Raw genomic sequence first — 21,664 nt, forward strand, 5'->3', positions numbered from 1 at the left:
CACATTTAGGGAGTTTGCCATGCGCGACCGTGAGATGAAGTCACCGAGGGATTGCAGGCGAGGACATGCATCACTATAGCATATAATTACTGCATTAACAAGAGTACTTAGGACATGATTGTTGCACTGCCTTATCATTACCGCTTGATTGAATTAATAACATGTTAACCTTTGCCTTATAACTCCATTGAGTTGATCACTTACTCTCACTCTGAGACAGTGCTTTAAAATACCAACTAGACTCTGTTTTAGCTGCAGATGATGGTGAGGCATATGAGGTGGAACCAGACTTCTATGACGATGAGGAGTTCTCCTATGTACAACTATCAGGCGGGTCTATGTAAACCATATACTGATCGACGGGATTACAGGGATGCGAATTAGTTGGACATTACACCTTGTCATTTTGTATATTTTGGAACAATCATGTATATATTCAGCCTAGTGACATGATCATCCTCTGGGGATTTGTAACCACTTTTATACATTATATATCTACTTCAGCTTCTGCTTGCTTAACTTAATTCTCCCTGGAGTGTGATATGCTATTTTGGTATAATCTCACTCATGTTTAATGCACTAATATGGACAAAATTTAATCATCATTATCTATGTTGCATAAATGATGCGTTGGAACTCAGGAGTTGAGCTTTACTCGACTCTCGATTTTCGGAGCGTTACAACATAACACTTTCAGTGTCTACACCATGATAAATTGAGGAGAGAAAATCGGGAATAGTTTGATGCAAGAGAGGAGTGAAAGGGGAGAAGCACCGACTTAGGAATTGCTTATGCATCGACCACGATATGTGCGCTTTAACGAAATTGTAATCATGACTCCTTGTGTAATACTATTTTATGCAACGTGTCACATGGACAACTTAGAAAAGTGAGACAAATAATATCTTTTGATATGGCATCGGTCGAGTGGAATCAATGAGGAAACAACACGTTGATTAACAATTGATTGTGTTTATGATATTGGGCAATGGAACGACATCACTGTCACCTTTTACCAAAGGCAAAGCAACGTAGGGGCAATGTTGTACCCTATTTTTTGGCTATTCTGAGAAAGTCAATAGGAGGAAAACATGTGACATTGCATGAGGAATATGAAGTGGATAAGAAGATCTTCAAAGATTTAGAGTGCTTTTTTTTTTTTTGCAGGATTACAAATGGCGTGTGTCTAGTTTCACACATTAGTGGATGGTCTACGAAGATATAAAAGGCGACCGAGGGAGACAATGCCTTGGCTGACAAAAGTGGAGCCGTCATAAAGAGAAGCATACGAAAAGATGGATCTAGAAAAGAGAAGAATCTAGAAAGATTTTTGGACTGCTGTAACCATTGTAATAATAGAAGAAGGATATGGAAGAATAAGCTACAACCGAAATCTATAAATAGCATAGGAATGTGATTGAAAAAGGCTTACCAACCAAGCCAATAACAGCCAATCAAATCAAATCTATCAAATTATCTTTTATCCTAGCTTATCTCAAGAGTAATGATAATCAGTAATGATAATTCTTAGGCATAATATTTAGTTTTAATTCAAGTCTATACTCATTCACTAGATTTGTTCTCTATCTAATATCAATCTGTTCTTTCAAGAGATACATTCTTGTAATTGCTCCTATTGGCCGATCGTGAGTTTTTCCTTTTGTTTGATTTGGACTAGTATTCTGAAAGCCCTTTCTTGTGGAAGGCAAAAAGTAACCCATCTTTGGAGGAAGAACTCTACCACTTAATTATCGCTCGACCATGATCAAATTCTGTAAGTGGCTGAGTAAGCGACCGATCTTCTCAGAATCTGGTTATATGTTTATATTTGACCCATCTACTTATTTTGATGCTTGGTCAAGTTAATTGGTTTAGATGAATCACTGTATCAATTCTAGCATATCAACTCAACAAAAAACAGACCCACCAACTAACAAAGGTCCCGTAAATATGGACGAAGGGTAAAAGAAAGCATTAGTTTAATTCAAAATTTTTGTGGCCCATTATAAGTTGTTGATGGCTAATTGCCACTGTTTTTGTTGCATGATCCACTAATATTTGTATATGATAAAATGATCTCCAAAAAAACGGATGGACAATGTGGATATAGATTAAATGCAAAAGACGGCCCCACAATAATGGCCACACCGTCTTGGGTGAGGCCTGGGCCGCACCTAATCGGCTTCCGATGGTTCAAATCACAGAGGGACATTTATATATCTGGATTGCTGAGGGTCTGTTTGGGCGGTGGGATAAGAAGGGATTAGGTGGGATGGGATTCAAAAAATATAATTATTACCCATGGCAGGATTGTCCCTGTTACCATGGGAAAAGATAAATGCCATGCTTTGTTGATAATATGGTGGTACAATGAATGGATATACCCACCATCATTTGAAATTACTTAGAATAACACACTTGTTATATCTAAACTATTCATTTGTTTTGTAAACTCATTTTATGGCATGGGCCTAAAAATGAGGTAGATCTAAAACTTATGTGGCCTCAAAGAAGTTTTCAACTGTAAGTATTCAATCCCCATTGCTTTCTATGGTGGGGTCCACTTGAGCATTAAATTTACTTGATTTTTTGGCCCATACTCTAAAATAATCTCGATAAATGGGTGGACGGTGTGGATATAGCCCACACATCATGGTGGGACCTGCAACAACTTGCTAACATTGAGTGAAATTGGCACATGAGCCAATGCAATTCTATTTAATGTAATTCCATGCATTTCCACTCTTCCCAAACGTGGAGTGAAATTGGCACGGGACCAGATGAATCCCATCCCACCTAATCCCTTCTAATCCCACCGCCCAAACAGACCCTAAAGGAACGGTCTAAATCCATTGACCAAGTTCCAGCGTGTCAGGTATAGGGCGACGAACCCCCGCCGGATTCAACGTGCCTGAAGCAAGACCTCCTCTATTGTCCAGGAGGAGCCGGTAGGGATTCTGAATGCAAAAGGGGAAAAACATGTGAATAGAGAGAGAGAGAGAAGAGAGAGAGAGAGGAGCCGGTAGAGATTCTGAATGCAAAAGGGGAAGAACATGTGAATAGAGAGAGAGAGAGAGAGAGAGAGAGAGAGAGAGAGAGAGAGAGATGGTAATCAAGAGCAACAGCAGCAGATCCTCTTATTATTCTCAGCACCGAACTCGATTCCTGCGCAGACCCTCTCCATCTTCCATCTCTGCCTACATTTTCCTTCTCGTCTTTTCGATTGTCTTCTTCATCTTCTCTCCTTGGAAGATCCCTCATGACGACCACGAAAAGATCCCTTTCTCAACTGAGGATCCTCCACAGGTATTATTCTCTCTCTCTCTCTCTCTCTCACACACACACATATTGCTCTCCATTCTTGGAAATTGTGTTCCGTTGGTAGTGTTGTAAATTTCAATCCTTTGAGAATTTGGGGTCCTTTTTATTTCCAATTCTCTCTCTCTCTCTCTCTCTCTCTCTCTCTCTCTCTCTCTCTCTCCCACAAAAATTGCCCATTTTTTTTACTTTTTTTTATTTTTTTATCTTTTCCCTATTGGAGGTGGAAATACTTTTTTTGGTGTTTGACCAGATTGGCTCGGTTTTGGATTTTCGGGAAGTAGTTTTTTTTTTTTTTTTTCATACGTTGGATTGTTGATGGGTTCACCTCTTTTAGCCTGGAATTGGCAATCTTGATCTTCCATTTGCATTTTTCTGGTATTGGGAAATATGTTTATTAGATTGTAAATCTGTACATACCTGTTAGTTAGTCTTGATTAGATTCTAGAATTTATGTTTTGCAATTTTACAGATAGGAACTTAGGCTGTGTTTGGATGCCTGTAAGTTTTTTTTTTTTTAAAACTTACTCACAAGTGAAAGAAAGTTACAGGTAATTCTGTTTGGATGTAACTGTAAATTACTTACAAGTGACTTAGTTTGTGCTTGGATAACCTGTTAGTTACAGGAAATAAGTTGTATATTCACACCAACTAGAACTTGAAGTAGGGAATTGTTTAAAAATCATATTGACATGTAAGAAAGCTTGTTTAAAAGTGTTCTATTTTATTGAACCGATGTAAATGAATAGCTGGGCTGATTCTTAGGCTAAACTAATCAATATGTGAGCCATAAATGTGGGCACACATATTTGAAATGTTTGTAATGTGGAAAATCTAAAGTTAGCTAGAAAATCTACAAAAATAGCATGCTTAAGTGACCAAAATACCATCATATAGAGCAGAAAATAGAGAAAAAAAAAATCATAAATTTAGTCTAAAACTACCAAAAACTGCATATACATTCCATAAGATTAACTTAGAAACGGCCAAAAACAAATGAAACCCTCCTAGAATTAGCATCCATTAGGCACTTCAACAGGCCGAATCATAGAGGTTTTCCAGTTCAACAGTCCAGATGCTTGGACAGAGCATTAAAATAAGATGAAGTGAATCCAAAAGTATTGGATCAGTCTAATATTTATGTGTGGGGCCACAGAAATATTGAAGCAGTCTAATGTTTCTTTGTTTTCAGTTCTTCCTAGTATGAATGACCTAATGAACGGTAGGGATGATATATAAATATCATGGTGGACCTCAAGGAGGTTTCAATGGTAGGCTTTTCCCTATCCATGTTTTCCTGTCGTGCAGCCAACTTCACTTTTGCATCTACCTCATTTTTGGGCCCATGTCTTAACACGATTTGGAAAAATGGATGGACAAGATGGATTTCTCACAAACATCATGGTGACCCCCACCTAGCTTATATATTCGGAAGCTCCTAAGACCATGACACACGGACGCGGATTGGGTTCTACGCCCACCAGCACCAAGCTAGAGACAAACGGTCCTATCAGGGACTCTGTGGGGCCCACATTGATGTATATATTTTCTCCATGCCATCCATCCATTTTGACAGGTCATTTTATGGCATGAGGCAAAAAAGAAGGCTAATGGAAGGATCTTCCACACCACAAGAAGCAGTGGGGGGAAGAAAGTGTACTGTTGAAAATATCTTGGGGGCCACAAAAGTTTTGGATCAAGCTGATATTTATGTTTTCCTTTCATCTAGGTCCATGTGACCTTATGAACAGGTTCGATGGAAAATAAATGTTATAGTGGGCCTTAGGAAGTTTCAACAGTAGGATTTCAATCCCCACTACTTTGTGTGGTGTGGTCCACTTAAGCCTTCAACCACCCTCCTTTTTGGGCTCATGCACTAAAGTTATCTATCTAAATAGATGGACGGCGTGGATAAAACATATACATCATGGTGGGCTCCACGGAGGCCTTGACAGGACTGTCGGTCTCTAGCTAGGCCCTGGTTAGGGTAGTACCCAATCCGCGTCCACAACTTTCAGATCAAAAGAAAAAAAAGGGTCTGAAACCCTACCTAGAGAAGAGAGAGGGAGAGGCTCGGAGAGAGAGGGATGATTAGGAGAGAGGGAGATGCTTCCTGTTAGCTACGTTTCTCCCAAGCAATTTCAAAATTGAAATTTCCATCCGTTGCCCTGTTTCAAAGTTATAGGTAACTTGGAAAATAGCCTTAATGCTTGTGAGATTTTCACAACCTTCAAGTGTAAGGAAGTTACAGCTTAAGAGAAAGTTATAGGTACCAAACATCATCTGCAACAAAGTTACTTGTAACTTTCTTACATTTTATAAAAGTTACAGGCATCCAAATGGTCCCTTACCCTAAATAATTTGCATCTTTTCTATGGGAGGACTGTTTGTCCTTCAATGAAAATCATCAAGGAAAATTCTCCCATTTTACAGTGTTTTTAGTCTTATGTTCTTTTGTTCACGGGTTCTCCTCTTTTCAGTGGAATTGCTGATCTTGATCTTTTATTTGAAGTTTCACAGCAAGACTTGGATTTTTCAATAATGTCGATGGGTTCTTCTCTTTTGATTTTGGTTGGAATTTGTGCTCTTGATTTCAAATTGCACTTATTATATGAAGATTTGGATGTTTGAGTTCGAATTTCGTTTGGATTTTCATAACCTAGGATTTTTGGGAGGTGCATCTCCGTTATTTGTTTTGTATTGGTCTTGAAATTTGACCCATGTTGATGTCTATATGGTAACAGGATGCATGCTGGAATTATCGTTCCATTTAAATAAAGTTATTGTTTTCATCTTTCACCACAAACTGATTCTGGACTTTATGTTTGGAGTGAATGTCGAGAATGTTTCATTGTTACAGGTGCCAGAAGAGCGGCTTTGGAATGCTCGTTTCAACCATGGTTTCACCCCATGTGTCAAGCCTACCAAAAGATACAGAGGTTTGCTTCTTTGATTCTTCACAGTAGTTCCATGGATATTGATGTAGAATGGGTTGCGGACTCGTTCATGACTAAGATGGACCAAAGAAAAGAAGTCAAGAAGGATCGAACACATTTAGCATAGTTAGACCGGTCGACATATCGAAATTTCGCTAGAAAGTCCAGATTGCCTGCTGTCTGATCTTTACCAATTTCGACAGGTCGAAATTTCTCCAGAAATTCCAGACTGCTTACTGTTTGGTGTTTGCCAGTTTCGACAGGTCGACAAATCTTGTCGACAGGTCGAAAGCTAGTTCGATAGGTCGAAAATTGCAAATTTTTTGGTTCAAGTCTCGGGACACTTTTTGGGTGTTTTGACTTGTTGTCGACGGGCACGGGAAATTTGCACAATTTTCTAAATTTGTTTCCTAGTTTGATTAAAACTCTTTGATTACGTTTTTAGGGTTTGTTTAGGGTTATTTAAGGGATATTAAACTCATTTTTATTCATTCATTAATTCAATAAATCAATTCTTTCGAAGTTTTCTTCTTTCTTCTCATGGATTTAAGATTTTCTCTTGTCGATTCAAGAGAGCCTTGTGGATTTAAGGTAGTTATCAATTGAGGAAGATGGTGATCAACCTCATCACGTCCTCCCGTGTCAGTGGTATCAGAGCGAGGATTCCCCTCGGGCTGATGGCAACTAACAACGGAATGGACCAAAATCCTATGAACGGTGATCCAGGGATTTGTCATTTGTTGGGAAAAATGGAAGCCTTCCACCGGGAGAGTCAGTTGATAATGCAAGGGCTGCATGCAACCCTCCACCATATCGCGGATGCGCTAATTCTGTAGAGCCTAAGTCGATGCTCAGCCGCCTGTGATTGCTGTACGGCACAACCCTAATTTCTGTAGGGCGTTTCTGCAGGAGAATAGTAGGGCTACTCGAAATGAGTCGAGCTCCACCGACGATGACGTTGGTGGCGTCATTGCCCGACGACCGGTCCATGCAGACGATTGACTAGATCGCGTTGAAAGAGATTATCAAGGTAGGGTTGAACTTCCCAGTTTTAATGGCTTATTGTGTATAGAAGACTTCCTCGACTGGTTAGCTGAGGTAGGAATGTATTTTGATTACATGGACGTGTTGGAACATAAGAAAGTGAAGTTGCTTGCGTTTAAATTGAAATCCGGTGCTTCCGCATGGTGGGAGCAATTACAACTCTTACGTGCCCGACAAAACAAGACACCTATTTGATCATGGCCGCGGATGAGACACCTTCTTCGATCACGATCTCTCCCCAGTGATTACGAATATGTGTTGTTTCAGCAATACCAAAATTGCCGACAGGGGAATCAGACCATCACAGATTAAACCAAAGAATTCTCGTGGTTGGCAACAAGGAATGATTTGTCGGAGACCGAATCACAGAAGATACTATGGCTCATAGGCGGTTTACGACTGACTATTCAGGACCAAGTTCAGATGCACCCGGTCGGGATTGTGGATGAAGCGATTTAGTTAGCAGGTAGGGCAGAAACGTAGCTTGCAAGAGTCCTAACTCTGCCTTATCCTTCAACTCGGTCCCCCATGGCAGGTCCCATGTAGGATTCGACGCTGACCAAAGGAAAGGAACCAGTAGGAGGGCGCCTTCAACCTCCTACAACTGCAAACTGTTACACGGAGCGGTCCATCTAAACCCCAAAGAAAAACAACCACTACTGCCGATCTAAGCAGGATCCTGAACCCCTGTAGTTGGCCACAACCTGACCACTGCTGTTGATGTGGCCAACCGGGTCACTTGTCAAACACTGGCCCTCAGTGACAAGTGGCAAACCTCACCATTAATGATGGTGGCGTTGAGAACACAAAAGAAGACTAGGGAGAAGATGAATTAGGGCATGTTGCGGATGGCGAAGCTGATGAATCAGATTGGGTTCCACAGGATCATGGTGAATTGCTAGTCATGAGGCGGCTACTGTATGCACCAAGGAATGAAGTACATCCACAATGACACCATCTTTCGAACAAGTTGTACGATGAATCGAAAAGTTTGTTATGTGATCATTGACAGCGAGAGTAGTGAGAACATCGTCTCCAAGTTCATGGTGGACAAATTGCAACTGAAAATGGAGCATCATCTCTCGTATACGATTGGTTAGATTAAGAAAGTCATCGAGTTGAAGGTAACTGAACAATGCACTATAACTTTTTCAATTGGCAAACATTATAAGGATCAAGTAGTATGCAACGTTGTTAACATGGATGCCTGCCACATTCTACTCGGTCAACCATGGCAATTCGATCGTGACACCACTCATTTAGGACAAGATAATGTGTACATTTTCATTAAGGACGGTCGGAAAACCATACTAGCCCCTATGGATCCAGAGGAGCTACCCAGAACTTCTAAAGTGGAGGGGCGTTCGTTCTTAACCATACGGGACTGAGTGGAGGAATCCAAAGAGACAGGACAAACCTATGTATTAATTGTAAATGAGAAAAAACTCGAGCCTACCATCATTCCTGAGAAAATAAAACCCTTACTACGTGAATTTAAAGAAACTTTGCCTGACGACCTTCCCGATAGATTACCTCCCATGCGTGATTTTGAGCACCATATCGACATTGTCCTCGGTCCAGCTTATCCAATCGTTCTCACTATCGGATGAGTTCGAAAGAGTGCGATGTTCTGCAAGGACAGGTGGAAGAATTGATCCATAAGGGTGTAATCCGAGAAAGTATGAGCCCATGCGCCGTACCGACCTTATTAACTCTTAAGAAAGATGGGAGTTGGCGCATGTGTATCGTCAGCCGGGCAATTAACAAAATTACCATAAAATATAAGTTTCTTATACCACGGTTGGACGATATGTTGGACATACTTAAAGGTACGAAAAATTTTCTAAATTGGATTTGAGGAGCAGCTACCATTAGATCCGAATACGGCTGAGTGATGAGTGAAAGACAACTTTTAAGACCAAGGAGGGACCGTATGAATGGTTGGTCATGCCCTTCGGTCTTTCAAACGCACCTAGTACATTCATGAGGTTGATGAACTAAGTTCTGAAATCATTCATTGGGCGGTTCGTGGTGGTATACTTCGAAGACATTTTGATATATGGCCAGGACGAAGCAAGTCATATGAAACATCTCAAATAGGTCATGCCCTTTGGTCTTTCGAACGCACCTAGTACATTCACGAGGTTGATGAACCAAGTTCTGAAATCATTCACTGGGCAGTTCATGATGGTCTACTTCGAAGACTTTTTGATATATGGCCAGGACGAAGCAAGTCATATGGAACATCTCAAATAAGTTATTCAAGTACACACCGAGAATAAACTGTATCTCTATTTAAAAAAAAATGCAGCTTTTTGACCAATAACCTATTGTTTTTGGGCTTTGTTGTGACGTCCACGGGCATCCGGGTGGACGATGAAAAGGTGAGAGCCTTCCAATGTTTGAAATATCGATATCACATTATGTATCGCACCTTTGGTATACAAATACATATCGGTTATCGCATGGGATATATTGGTTGTATTGCGTAATGCGTTGCTGTTGTTGGAAATATGGGGAAACATTGAAAATTGGTTGAAATTTTCAACAAAATTTCAGTGATTGTTAAAAAAGACATCAATTCACATTTACAAATCATTACAAAAAACAAGTGCACATAATAGGTTTTTATTTTTATTTTTATTTTGTATGGGGTTCTAATCTATGCGTTGTCTAACTGAATTAATGCAAGTATATTCAAAGTCTATTCATATGATTTATAAATGTAAGAGGACGTGTGGAAACACAAGTAATACATTCAAAAGTAAAAGAAGAATCACTAAATTAGGTTACATACACGTTTGATTTTGATTTTGATTTTGATTTTTTTTCAATTTTCCGCAGCTCGTTCCTTCTCCATATCTTGAAATCGAAGTTCCCAATCCATGATTTTTCGCAATTTGTAGACAATGATTTAACATGATTTACAGAAAAAAGGATCATTATTTTTTATTTTTTTTAAAATGCTCACCAAATCAAATAGGTGGGATATATCCCACTACTTGTGTGTTTCGTATCGCATAGGTGGGATACAAGATATATCGTGGGATATATTGGCCGATATCGTCGATATTTAAAATACCGGAGCCTTCAGAGAGTGGCTGGTTCTCATAAACATTCATGAAGTCCGAAGTTTTCATGGGTTGGCGACATTCTATCGTCGATTCGTGAAGAATTTCGGCACCATCGTTTCACGGATTACAGATTGCATGAAGAATTGATAATTTCAGTGGACTGACGAAGCTGACAAGGGCTTCGCTGAAATCAAGCACAAGTTGTTCACAACCCGATTCTCGTATTTCCCAGCTTTAACAAACTATTTGAGGTCGAATGCGATGCTTCCTATGTTGGAATTGGGGGAGTTTTGTTACAAGAGGGTAGGTATAGCGAGAAGCTCAGTGATGCATGCAAAAAGTAGTCAACGTATGAGCTCGAATTGTATGCAGTGGTTCGGGCATTGCAACATTGGCGACATTACTCGATTCAGAGCGAGTTCATTCTTTACGTAGACCATGAAGCTCTCAAATTCATAAATAGCCAAGCTAACGTGAATCGTGTGCATGCTAGGTGGATTTCATTCTTGCAGGAATTCCCATTTGCGCTGAAGCACAAGTCTGGGCAACAAAATAAGATGGCTTATGCACATAGCCGACGTGCAACCTTGTTACTCACCATGAGCAATGAGGTTATCAGATTGGAATGCCTCAAAGACCTATATGCCGCCGCCGCCGACTTCAGGGAGGTGTGGATTAGATGCCAGGAGGGTCAGCCCTGTGACCTCCATATTTAGGATGGGTTTCTCTTCAAGGGAAATCAGTTGTGCATTTGTGAGACCGCATCATCTAAGAGCTACATGGAGGTGGCCTCGGCAGTCATCTAGGGCGAGACAAGACAATAGCTCTCCTGGAAGAACGTTAGTATTGGCCATAACTGAAACTAGATGTATGAAGGCAGTGCAACAATGTCACACGTGTTAGGCATCCAAGGGGTGGTCACAAAACCCGGGACTATACACTCCGTTACCTATCCCTGACGATCCTTGGGAGGATTTGTCTATGGACTTTGTGCTAGGACTCCCACAGACCCAACATGGTGTGGATTCTGTCTTTGGTGTGGTCAACAAATTTTCCAAAATGGCCCATTTCATACCGTGCAAGAAAACTCTTGACGCTACGCACGTTGCAAATCTATTTTTCCGAGAACTTGTTCGACTACATGGGGTCCCAGAATCCATGACCTTATATCGTGACACCAAGTTCCTCAGTCATTTTTGGAGGACTTTTTGGCGACGATTTGATAGCCAGTTACAGTTTAGCAGCGTGTATTATCTGCAGTCTGATGTACAGACCGAGGTAGTGAATCGTACACTTGGAAACCTTATACGATGCATTTCAGGTGATAAGCCCAAACAATGGGACTTCGCATTGGTTTAGGCATAGTTCGCATTCAATAACATGTTGAATTGTTCCACCGGCAAGTCTCCATTTGAAATTGTGTATGGACGAGTACCTCGACACACCCTTGATTTGGTTCCCTTGCCTAAATTCCCTGGCATGAGCATTGCCACAAAACATATGGCGGACCGAATCACAAGAGTACACGTTGATATTCAAGCACCATTGAAGGCATCCAATGACAAGTACAAGGAGAAGGCTAACACGCATTGGCGTTTGAAAGTATTCAATGTGGGTGACGACGTGATGGTTCATTTACACAGAGAGATTTCCGATCGGGACGTACAATAAACCGAAGAACAAGAAGAATGGATCGGTACCCATCCTCCGTAAGATTAATGATAATGCTTATGTTGTTGATCTTCTTGAAGATATGGAGATCTCATGCATGTTCAACGTGGCGGACCTATATGAGTATCATGAACCGAATCCAACGAATAACTCGAGGACGAGTTCTTTTGAAGTAGAGGGGACTGATGTACAACGGGCTGCGAACTCCTTCATGATTAAGATAGACCAAAGAAAAGAAGCCAAGAAGGATCGAACACACTCAACATAGTTCGACCGGTCAACAGATCTTGTTGATAGGTCGAAATTCCGCCAGAAATTCTAGATTGCTTGCTACCTAATCTCTGCCAATTTTGACAGGTTGATAGATCTTGTCGACAGGTTGAAATTCCCCCAGAAATTCCAGATTGATTACTATCTGATTTCTGCTAATTTCGATAAGTCGATAGGTCGAAAGCCAGTTCGACAGCATTGGGTCGACGGGTCGAAAATCACAGAATTTCTGATTTAAGTCTTTGGACACTTTTTGGGTGTTTCGGCCTGTCGACTCGACCAATCGACGACAGGTCGACATGCGCGGGAAATTTGCGCGATTTTTTGAATTTGTTTTCTAGTTTGATTAGAACTCTTTGATTGCGTTTTTAGGGTTTGTTTAGGGTTATTTAAGGGATGTTAAACTAGTTTTTATTCATTCATTAATTCAATAAATCAATTCCTTAGAAGTTTTCTTCTTTCTTCTCTTGGATTCGAGATTTTCTCCTGTGGATTCAAGGGAGCCTTATGGATTCAAGGTAGTTATCGATTGAGGAAGACGGTGATCAACCTCATCACGTCCTCCCCTGCGTCAGATATCTTGTGGCTCTCTCAGCAATCGTTTTTCATACCAAATTTCATTTTAGCACAGTTTACTTCTTTTGTTCTTCATAGTAGTACAATTTATTTAGGGCGCGTTGGGATGCCTTCGAAGGTTTTTGAAGTTATAAGTTACTTACATGTGAAAGTAAGTCACAGGTAAATCCTATTTGGATGTTAAGTTGTAAGATACTTACAAGTAATTTAGTTTGTGTTTGGGTAACTTGTAAGTTAGTTATAGGTAAGAATCTGTATATTCACACTAAGCAGTGCTTGGAGTAGGGTATCGTTCCAAATTTGGATTGACACATGATTAGTCTTGTCACAGAGTATGCCGTTTTGTTAAGCCCATGTAGATGAATAGTTGAGTTGACTCTTAGGCTAAACTAATCGTCCGGTGGGCCATAAAAGTGAGCCACGTATTCAGAATACCTATAATGTGAAACAACTTAAGCTAAGCAAAAGGGAACTAAAATTCTCATCATTGAGCACATAGGGTTGATGATCCGACCCATTGGTCTGATGGGCCTCATCACTGAATTGAGGTTCCCATAAGGATCTTGGCTGGACAATTTTAGTAATTGGTTGGTGCCATGCAAACAGACATTTACAAAAAGAAATAGAGGCCATTCCGCATTCAACTGGAAAAAATAGGCAAAGGTTGGATGGCTGAAATAATCCGACCACGTATATTTTTGGTCATCATCCCCCATCCATCATGCAGCCTCCCAATTTAACAATCTGGATAATTGAGCCATAGGTCCCACTTGTAAAACTGAAAACCCAAGAATAAAGTAAATCCTTTGGTCAAGGATCATACAATTCCTCTCAAAGAAATTCGTCTCCGTATAAATCAAGACAATTCAAATGGGCTATCATGCAAGCGTCACTTTCCATTTGACAAATATGAACCATTTGATCAATGGTCATTAATATGGATAGTCAAGATAATTTACACAAAAGTAGGTCCAATCAACACATGATCCATCTATTTGTTAAAAAAAAAAAAAAACCATAACAATATATATATATATATATAAAATCTGAAAAATTGGCAACCAAGAAAAATTGGTCCAATATTTTTCGGACACTAGGGGCCATGTGATGAGTGGACTGTCCTGATTTTTGGATGGTGTGGATTGGGCATATGACAGATGACGGTGGACCCCACTGTTACAGCCTTATCGAGTCAGGACACTCCTTTTCCAATACGTGGGCCACCTCGTTTTCAATAGACTCGGATGGCTTGCGACAAGAAGCTAGGTGGGGCCCACTGTGATGTTTGTGAGAAATCCACCCCGTCCATTCAGTTTGCTAGATCATGTTAGGACATGGGCCCAAAAATTAGGCAGATCCAAAACTCAAGTGGGCCGCACAACCCGTTGAAACATTTGTGGGGCCATAGAAGTTTTGGATCAGGCTAATATTTATGTGTTTTCAGTTCATCCCAGTAGGAATGACCTTGTGAACGGTATGGATGGCGTATAAATATCACGGAGGGCCCCAGGGAGGTTTTAACAATAGGTATTTCCCTATCCACGTTTTCTTGTCGTGTGGCCCACTTGAGTTTTGGATCTGCCTCACTTTTGGGCAATGCCCTAATGAAAAATGGATGGACAGGGTGGATTTCTCACAAAATCACGGTGGGCCCCACCTAGCTTCCCATAGTAGGAAGTTCCTATGACAACAATCCGCATCTATTTTCAATTTGTCGATCGGGGGGGGGGTGATGTTGAGGGAGATGCCTGCGTTTCCCCCTTGCTTTTTTCATATTAAAAAAGAATCTGTTGGCCCATTTCAAAGTCCCCTATAACTTGAAACACAGCTTCTTCCCTTGTAAGTCATTTATTTATTTATTTATTTTATTTTTTAACATCTTTTGCCTGTAAAAAGGTTGCAATAACTTTCCTCTACCAAACACCACCTGTATCTCTCTCTCTCTCTCTCTCTCTCTCTCTCTCTCTCTCTCTCTCTCTCTCATAAGTTCATAACATTGCACTTGTTCGTTTTGGAGGTACTTCCATCGAGCTTGTCTCCTTAGCATTTGACATTCATTTTCCTTTGCATGTAGATTTCAATAGTTCATTTGTTTTCATATTGTGTCCACATATGAGATTGATTTTTATTTGAATTAATATTGATGTGTTATGTTACAATATCAGTTCCCCAAAATCGGGACCGCTATCTAACTGTAAGAAGTAACGGAGGCCTCAATCAAATGCGCACCGGTGTAAGTTATTCAATCTCATTGTTCATTTTGAATTGCGTTTTATTTCTTCCATGTTTTTTCTGCCTTCAGTACTAAGCAAAGAGTCAAAGACACATGCTTCAGCTATTCCAGAATCTAGAATGATCTATTTGACATTGTTCTTGAAGTAGCATTTCTTTTGGTCTAATCAGTGTTTTAAATAGCGGTAGCGTGTTGCGTAGCGTTCAACCCTCCGTAGCGTGTAGCGAAATAGTGTAGCGTGTATCATAAGCTACACAATACTTCTATTTTTTAATAAAAAAAAGAAAAGAAAAATATGACAAATATTAACTAGTAAGAAAAAAACAAAATATATAAAAGTCACATTCTTAAAAAAAAAAACATGCATTACAGTGGACCCCACGCATGTGGGCCATGCCATACACACACCATAGTGGACCCGCGCATGTGAGCCATGCCATACACACACCACAGTGGACCCCACGCATGTGGGCCTTGGCCGCGCATGTGGGTCATGGCATAAAACACCACAGAGGACCCCCACACATGTGGGCCGTGGCATAGAACACTACAGTGGACCCCACGCATGTGTCCCACATGATGGTTGGATGAGTCAAATCCATGCCATAGACACCACACCCCCATAAAAAGAAAAAAAATTGAAAAAAAATGAAAAAATAACACAACATTTCAGTATAAATAAAAATAAAACTCATTAATAATGATTAAAGGGCTAAAACATACCTTGAATAGAGATTTAATCAATTGAAAATTGACTTTTGGGAGTTACGTGTCCGCGCAGCTGCGAAAAGAGGGATACGCGATTTCTCACTTGTTTGGGCTTCAATGCTTCTGAAATTCTAGCAAGATGATGCTCTTGTAATTCCGATTGAACTCTAAAAATCGGATTTGAGAAAGGGCTCTTCAAAATCTTGGAATCAAAGCTTCAAAAATGGGGAACATGCGGCTTCTACGGCACCGCAATAGGGCTGTTCGAAAGCCCTAATACGATTGTTTAAAGTTTAAAAAAAAAAGACTTATAATATGAGTCTAACACCACCTACTCAAAAGGAAAGATGGCCAGTCACCACCATTTAAAAACGGGTTTTTAACTAAAATGACTTTTATTTTAAAATTCTTATGGTAGTCTTAAAGCGTACACTATATACGCTACACGCTACTTATGTGTAGCGTACGCTACAGTCCTGATAGCGTATGCTACTGCGTATTTACGCTATTCCGCACGCTACGTAGTGTTTTTTGTACGCTACACGCTACGGTACCACGCTATTTAATACACTGGGTCTAATATAGGTTTTCACATTGATTATCCTTGTTCTGCTGCTCAAATAACTAGAATATTTACAATTGTGCACCACTTTTATAGGCAAATGCATTTGCTGGTGTGTTATTATTAAAAAAAGTAAAGACAGATGCACTGACTATTTAACTGTATATGGACATTGCAACTGCTTATCCTAGTAGGTTGTGATTGGTTACACAACCACACACTACAAGATTATTTTCTGATTCTGAAGTCATTCAATCTCATGGTATTCTAGTCAGTAGTGCCCACAAGGAAGAGTTTAATTGGATGGTCCTGATGATTACACTCATCAGTTGTTGATATGCATAATAATGATTAGAATCTGTCTATCAGAAATAATGATTGCAAGCTATTTCTGCTCGATTTCTCTGTCTTTTGATATCTTTGGAGGGAGTATCCATTTAAAAAACTGTGCCTAGAAGACCTTAATATTTTCATGGTTGACTCACTTGAATCAGAAATAACCCTTTCAAAAGCAAAACGAAAAGGGGAAAAAAGTAACCATGGTCTTTGAAGCTTGATCTGATCCTGTTTGCAAAAATCACACATCACCGTGATATTCTTAGCTGCTAGATTGTTAGCTTATTGCTCCAAGAAACATCGCCTGGTGACAATTGGACCAGTCAGTCCCTGACCGGTTGAAGGGGGGCTGTTTGCCTATGGGAAGCTGGTTCTCAAGCCTTTTTCAAATCTACCATGAGGATCCCTGTTTCGATTGGCGAAACATGATTAGTACAGCTGACCCCAAATTGCTAGAACAATGATGTGATGATGATTATCTGATAATTCTTATTGCTCCATGTAAATAAAATAAAGAAAAGAAAAATAAAAGAAAAAGAAGAACTTTCTCATATTAGAACAAAAGAGGACTATGGAAGAAAGACAGAATTTGTCAAAAAGGAAGAAAATATGTAAAAATGCCTATATAGAAGTTCAACTGCCATTCAAACTTCAAAGGTAATATCCCTCGGAACTTGGAGTTACCCTTAGACATGCTAAGATTTCTTGCTGGCTTAGTCTCAAGTGGCTTTCTTATGTACATGTGAAGCAAGAAACTGGCTTGTCTCAAGCATTACATCTGATGATGGTTTGTAACTTTTGTGGGTTATTTCTTAACTTGAATGCTTTGGATTTTTTTTTTTTTTTTGGAGGATGATGTTTTAGGTTATGTTAAATAAATGTTGTTCTTTTTATCTATATTTGACTAGAATCCTTCTTTATTATTATTATTATTATGTTTTTATTTTTATTTTTATTTATTATTTATTATGGAGACCCCAAAGAATCTCTATTCTATTAGTTCTCGAACATTAGCTGAAATGCTTTAGATGCATGCAAGATTCTAAAGGAAGAAAGGGGTTCGCATTAGAAAATGAGACAGCACTTTTTTTCACACTCAAGAACCATCATAAATCGAAAGTTTGTTTGTTTTTTTTTTTTTTTTAAATAAAATCTTTTTTCTCCATTTCACATCAAAATGATGTTTTTTCGAGGGGAAAAAAAAAAAAATCAAAAGCAAATTCCAGTTTTGAAATGTCCATTTCCACAGTATTCTCATGTAAATCAGCATGACCTTCAAATTTCAACTCAACCTGATTTATGTTTTGTGATAAAGTGAACATTCATGTTCCAGGGTCTTTTTGTTAAATATCTTACTGAGACATGACCAGAAACTTTGTCTAGAAGCTTGCCAGTAGAAAACACAGGAAGAGAGGAGTGGGTTGATATTAGGCCGTTAGCTGGGCAGCTGGTCATAATTCATTTGCCAAGTAATCCAGAGAATGCCTGTTTCAAGTATGGTTGGGAAAATGGGATTCATATGGCTGACCGAATTTCCTTGGCCGAGCTACGATGAGGGTGATGATGTTTATTTTATTTTTATTTATTTATTTTTTTTCGTTTCTTTCATTTTCTTTACAATGGTTGGAGTCATGTTTACTGTTTCTCTACCAACTCTGCCCATTATATCCAATTTTTACTGTTTTTTCTGTTAATAAGAGATATTAATGTCATGCCACTCTGATTCCATTTATTGGATGTTATGTGGAAATTGGCTTTGCATGAATTTTCTTATTGCCTACTTATTTGAATACATCGGCAATTTTAATCAACTGTTTATTTAGATCATAGTTATCTTCTGAACCACTATCATCATGTTTAGCATCTAACAAACTCAATAACCTCTTCTTGTTCTTAGATAAGTGATATGGTTGCCATTGCACGCATAATGGATGCAACACTAGTAATTCCTCAGCTGGATAGGAAATCGTTTTGGCAAGATTCAAGGTCACTTCCATAGTAACTTTTATGTTTGTAATTGAAGAATCCAGATCAGTAAACATAATTTATTTATTTATTATTATTATTATTATTATTATTTACAACTTACACCTTCCATTATGTTCTTGGGCCTCCAAACAGTACATTTTCAGACATATTTGATGAGTTCCACTTTATCACTGCCTTGCAAGGGGATGTGAGGATAGTGAAGGAGCTTCCAAAGGAATTAGAATCCACTCCTAGGGCTCGGAAGCACTTCACTTCCTGGGCCAGTATGGGATATTATGAGGAGATGACACGGTTATGGAATGACTATCAGGTTTGTTTAATTTTTGCTTCTACAGAGATTTAGAAAATGGATCTTATGACATGTCATCAACTAGTGTTCATTTTCATTGTATTTCTCCTTGATTAATATGGCACGATACTATGTTAGGATTAAATGGATATTTTAATGCTATTATTTTGCAGGTGATTCATGTTCCAAAATCCGATTCACGGTTATCAAACAATGACCTTCCTCTTGATATTCAGAGGTTGCGGTGCCGTGCTCTTTATCATGCTCTCCGTTTTTCTCCTCCAATAGAGAACTTGGGAAAGGTCTGAAGTCTGAACTTCTGTTAAATATCTTTTTACACTGCATGTTTTGTTCTGTTATTAGTGCATTTAAGAGATCTCCCATGGGATATCTTGTAAATTAGGTTCTGAGCATACGTGACGGTGACCCCACAGAAGCTGGTGGAGCGGCTGAGGTTACATGGGCAATACATTGCTCTTCATCTGCGATTTGAGAAGGATATGCTATCATTTACTGGTTGTACCTATGGTTTGTCTGAAACAGAGGCTGAAGAGCTGAGAATAATGAGGTAAGAACTTCCTTTTAGAGGACTATCCCCATTGATGAGAAATTTGATGGGTACCTTTGAGGATTGCCATCTGAGTCCTATACTTCCAAACGTCTGCAATATTTGGGTCATTCATCGGGTTACGTCACCATGTATGTACTGTGGCCTGAAAATTGGGTGATTCTCTTCATCAGTTGGGGGCTATATGTGCATAAACAAAATGGGCGGTTGCCAGAAATTGACTAACAATCCACATGTAACGTATAATTGCAGCCCTCCTCGTGACCAGATTGGTATGATTTTTGGGTTATAAAACATGCACGGTGGGACTCACCTAATGAAAATCTTACACAGGCATAACATTGGCACGTGTAAGCAGAGTGGCATTTAGGATGGCCACTTCCAACTAGACACAGCCTCCTTGGTTTACAAATGCAATCAATCAATAATTTGCTATCCATCTTTTTGTAGGGAGAATACGAACCACTGGAAGACGAAGAAGATAAACTCAACAGAACAGCGGATTGGAGGTTATTGCCCGCTTACTCCAAAGGAGGTGGGGATCTTTCTGCAAGCTCTAGGCTACCCTCCATCCACTTGGATTTACATTGCAGCTGGTGAAATATATGGTGGTGATTTTCACCTCTCAGAGCTCAGATCTCGCTTTCCAAATTTAGTTTTCAAGGTCTGTGCTTGGGTAGCTAGCATAATTTTCTTGACAAAATCTACTCTTTTAACTTCATTATGTGACCAAGGCTGCAATTGGATGCTCACTTGAACTGAATTGCAATAACTAAACTCCTAAAGTGTACTGGAGTGTGCTCCAGTATAAAGTACCAATCCCAAATTGAAATTACCTTTCTTTCAAGTTCAAGTTGAAACAAATGGTTTACAATTAGGGGTTGTAAAAATAAGAGGGGGAGGGAGCCTTCAGGAAGAAAAAAAAAACCCTAACAGATTCCCTGATTGATGACAGGAGATGGTGGCAACTCCAGAGGAATTGAGAATGTTTGCCAATCATGCATCTCAGACAGCAGCAATAGATTACATTATGTCTGTAGAAAGCGATGTGTTTGTTCCGTCATATTCAGGTAACATGGCAAGAGCTGTTGAGGGGCATCGCAGATTCTTAGGGCATCGCAAGACCATCACTCCAGATAGGTATTTTTTTTCCCTTTATCGTTAGGGTGAGGATTTTAATAGGGTGTCTTAAATGTTTTCTTACAGCAGAAGAACTAAACATAATTTTATTGCATTTTCATAGATTGGACATATTTCGTCAACATGAATACAATGTTTGCATGTTTATGCTAAAACTGTAACCTTCTTATGTTGATAATTGACTAAAGATCTAAATTGTCAACTCATCTAATAAATATAACCAAGGGTACCTTTTTCCCGTGATGAAATATAAAGAAGGGAAATTTTCTCATTCATAGAAATTATAGTTTGGTGAGAATAGTGGTGATTTGTATATTTGGGAGTAGCAAAGGTACTTCCGTCATCCACTGAAATCTTATCAATTTCTCAGGAAAGGTTTGGTAGGAGTCTTTGATAAGATGGAAAGAGGAGAGCTGGAAGAAGGCTCATCATTATCATCAATTGTAACTCAGATGCATAAACACAGGTAATATATGGAACCTTTTCTACTATCAAATCTAGGCTGTTCAATCAATTTGCCAACCAAAATGGTTTAATTGAACTGAATTATGTTGGCGAAAGTCATAGTTTTATTTATGGCATATGGTTTGCTTGTCTTCTTCGGTGGCCTAACATTGCCCTTTCCTAATTTAACAGGCAAGGAGGTCCCAGGAAAAGGGGAGGTTCCTTTCCTGGGATTAAAGGCCGGGCTCGGTTTAGAACTGAGGAATCTTTCTATGAAAACCCATTTCCAGAATGCATCTGCAGTACTAAAACACATGTTTAGATTGGATAGAGGTATGCGATCTGTTGTTGTTGTTGTTGTTCTCATTACTCTCTAACATTTTTTTTTCTTTTTAATTCCTGTTTCAAATCTTGATGATTGGTTAAAAATGATTTGTAAAACCACCCCAAATAACTGAGACAAGGTTATGATGATGTTCAATGATCTCATTTTAGAGCTAATGTGT

At 39.4% G+C, this 21,664-nt stretch overlaps 1 protein-coding gene across 5 annotated transcripts in view; it reads left to right on the plus strand.

Annotated features, from left to right (window-relative positions):
- Positions 1–2,838: 2,838 nt before the first annotated feature.
- The window catches only part of LOC131237132 (O-fucosyltransferase 38), a 36,133-nt gene continuing 17,307 nt past the window's right edge, over positions 2,839–21,664 (plus strand). For 2 of the 5 annotated variants that reach the window (XR_009167058.1, XM_058234791.1), the window contains exons 1-12: positions 2,840–2,981; positions 3,072–3,306; positions 6,179–6,257; positions 15,055–15,122; positions 18,626–18,714; positions 18,850–19,027; positions 19,180–19,308; positions 19,441–19,574; positions 20,025–20,238; positions 20,530–20,714; positions 21,085–21,180; positions 21,351–21,491. Coding sequence is in view for 4 of the 5 variants with exons in the window: in XM_058234791.1 (XP_058090774.1) it covers positions 2,962–2,981; positions 3,072–3,306; positions 6,179–6,257; positions 15,055–15,122; positions 18,626–18,714; positions 18,850–19,027; positions 19,180–19,308; positions 19,441–19,574; positions 20,025–20,238; positions 20,530–20,714; positions 21,085–21,180; positions 21,351–21,480 (1,557 nt within the window). In the remaining variant the exon portion in view is untranslated. Of the gene's footprint in view, positions 2,982–3,067; positions 3,307–6,178; positions 6,258–15,054; positions 15,123–18,625; positions 18,715–18,849; positions 19,028–19,179; positions 19,309–19,440; positions 19,575–20,024; positions 20,239–20,529; positions 20,715–21,084; positions 21,181–21,350; positions 21,492–21,664 lie in introns of all 5 variants that reach the window. The other 3 variants (XM_058234795.1, XM_058234793.1, XM_058234794.1) reach the window with 3 other exon arrangements.

The sequence above is a fragment of the Magnolia sinica genome, chromosome 2 (genome assembly GCF_029962835.1).
Source record: "Magnolia sinica isolate HGM2019 chromosome 2, MsV1, whole genome shotgun sequence".
Classification (NCBI taxonomy): domain Eukaryota; kingdom Viridiplantae; phylum Streptophyta; class Magnoliopsida; order Magnoliales; family Magnoliaceae; genus Magnolia; species Magnolia sinica.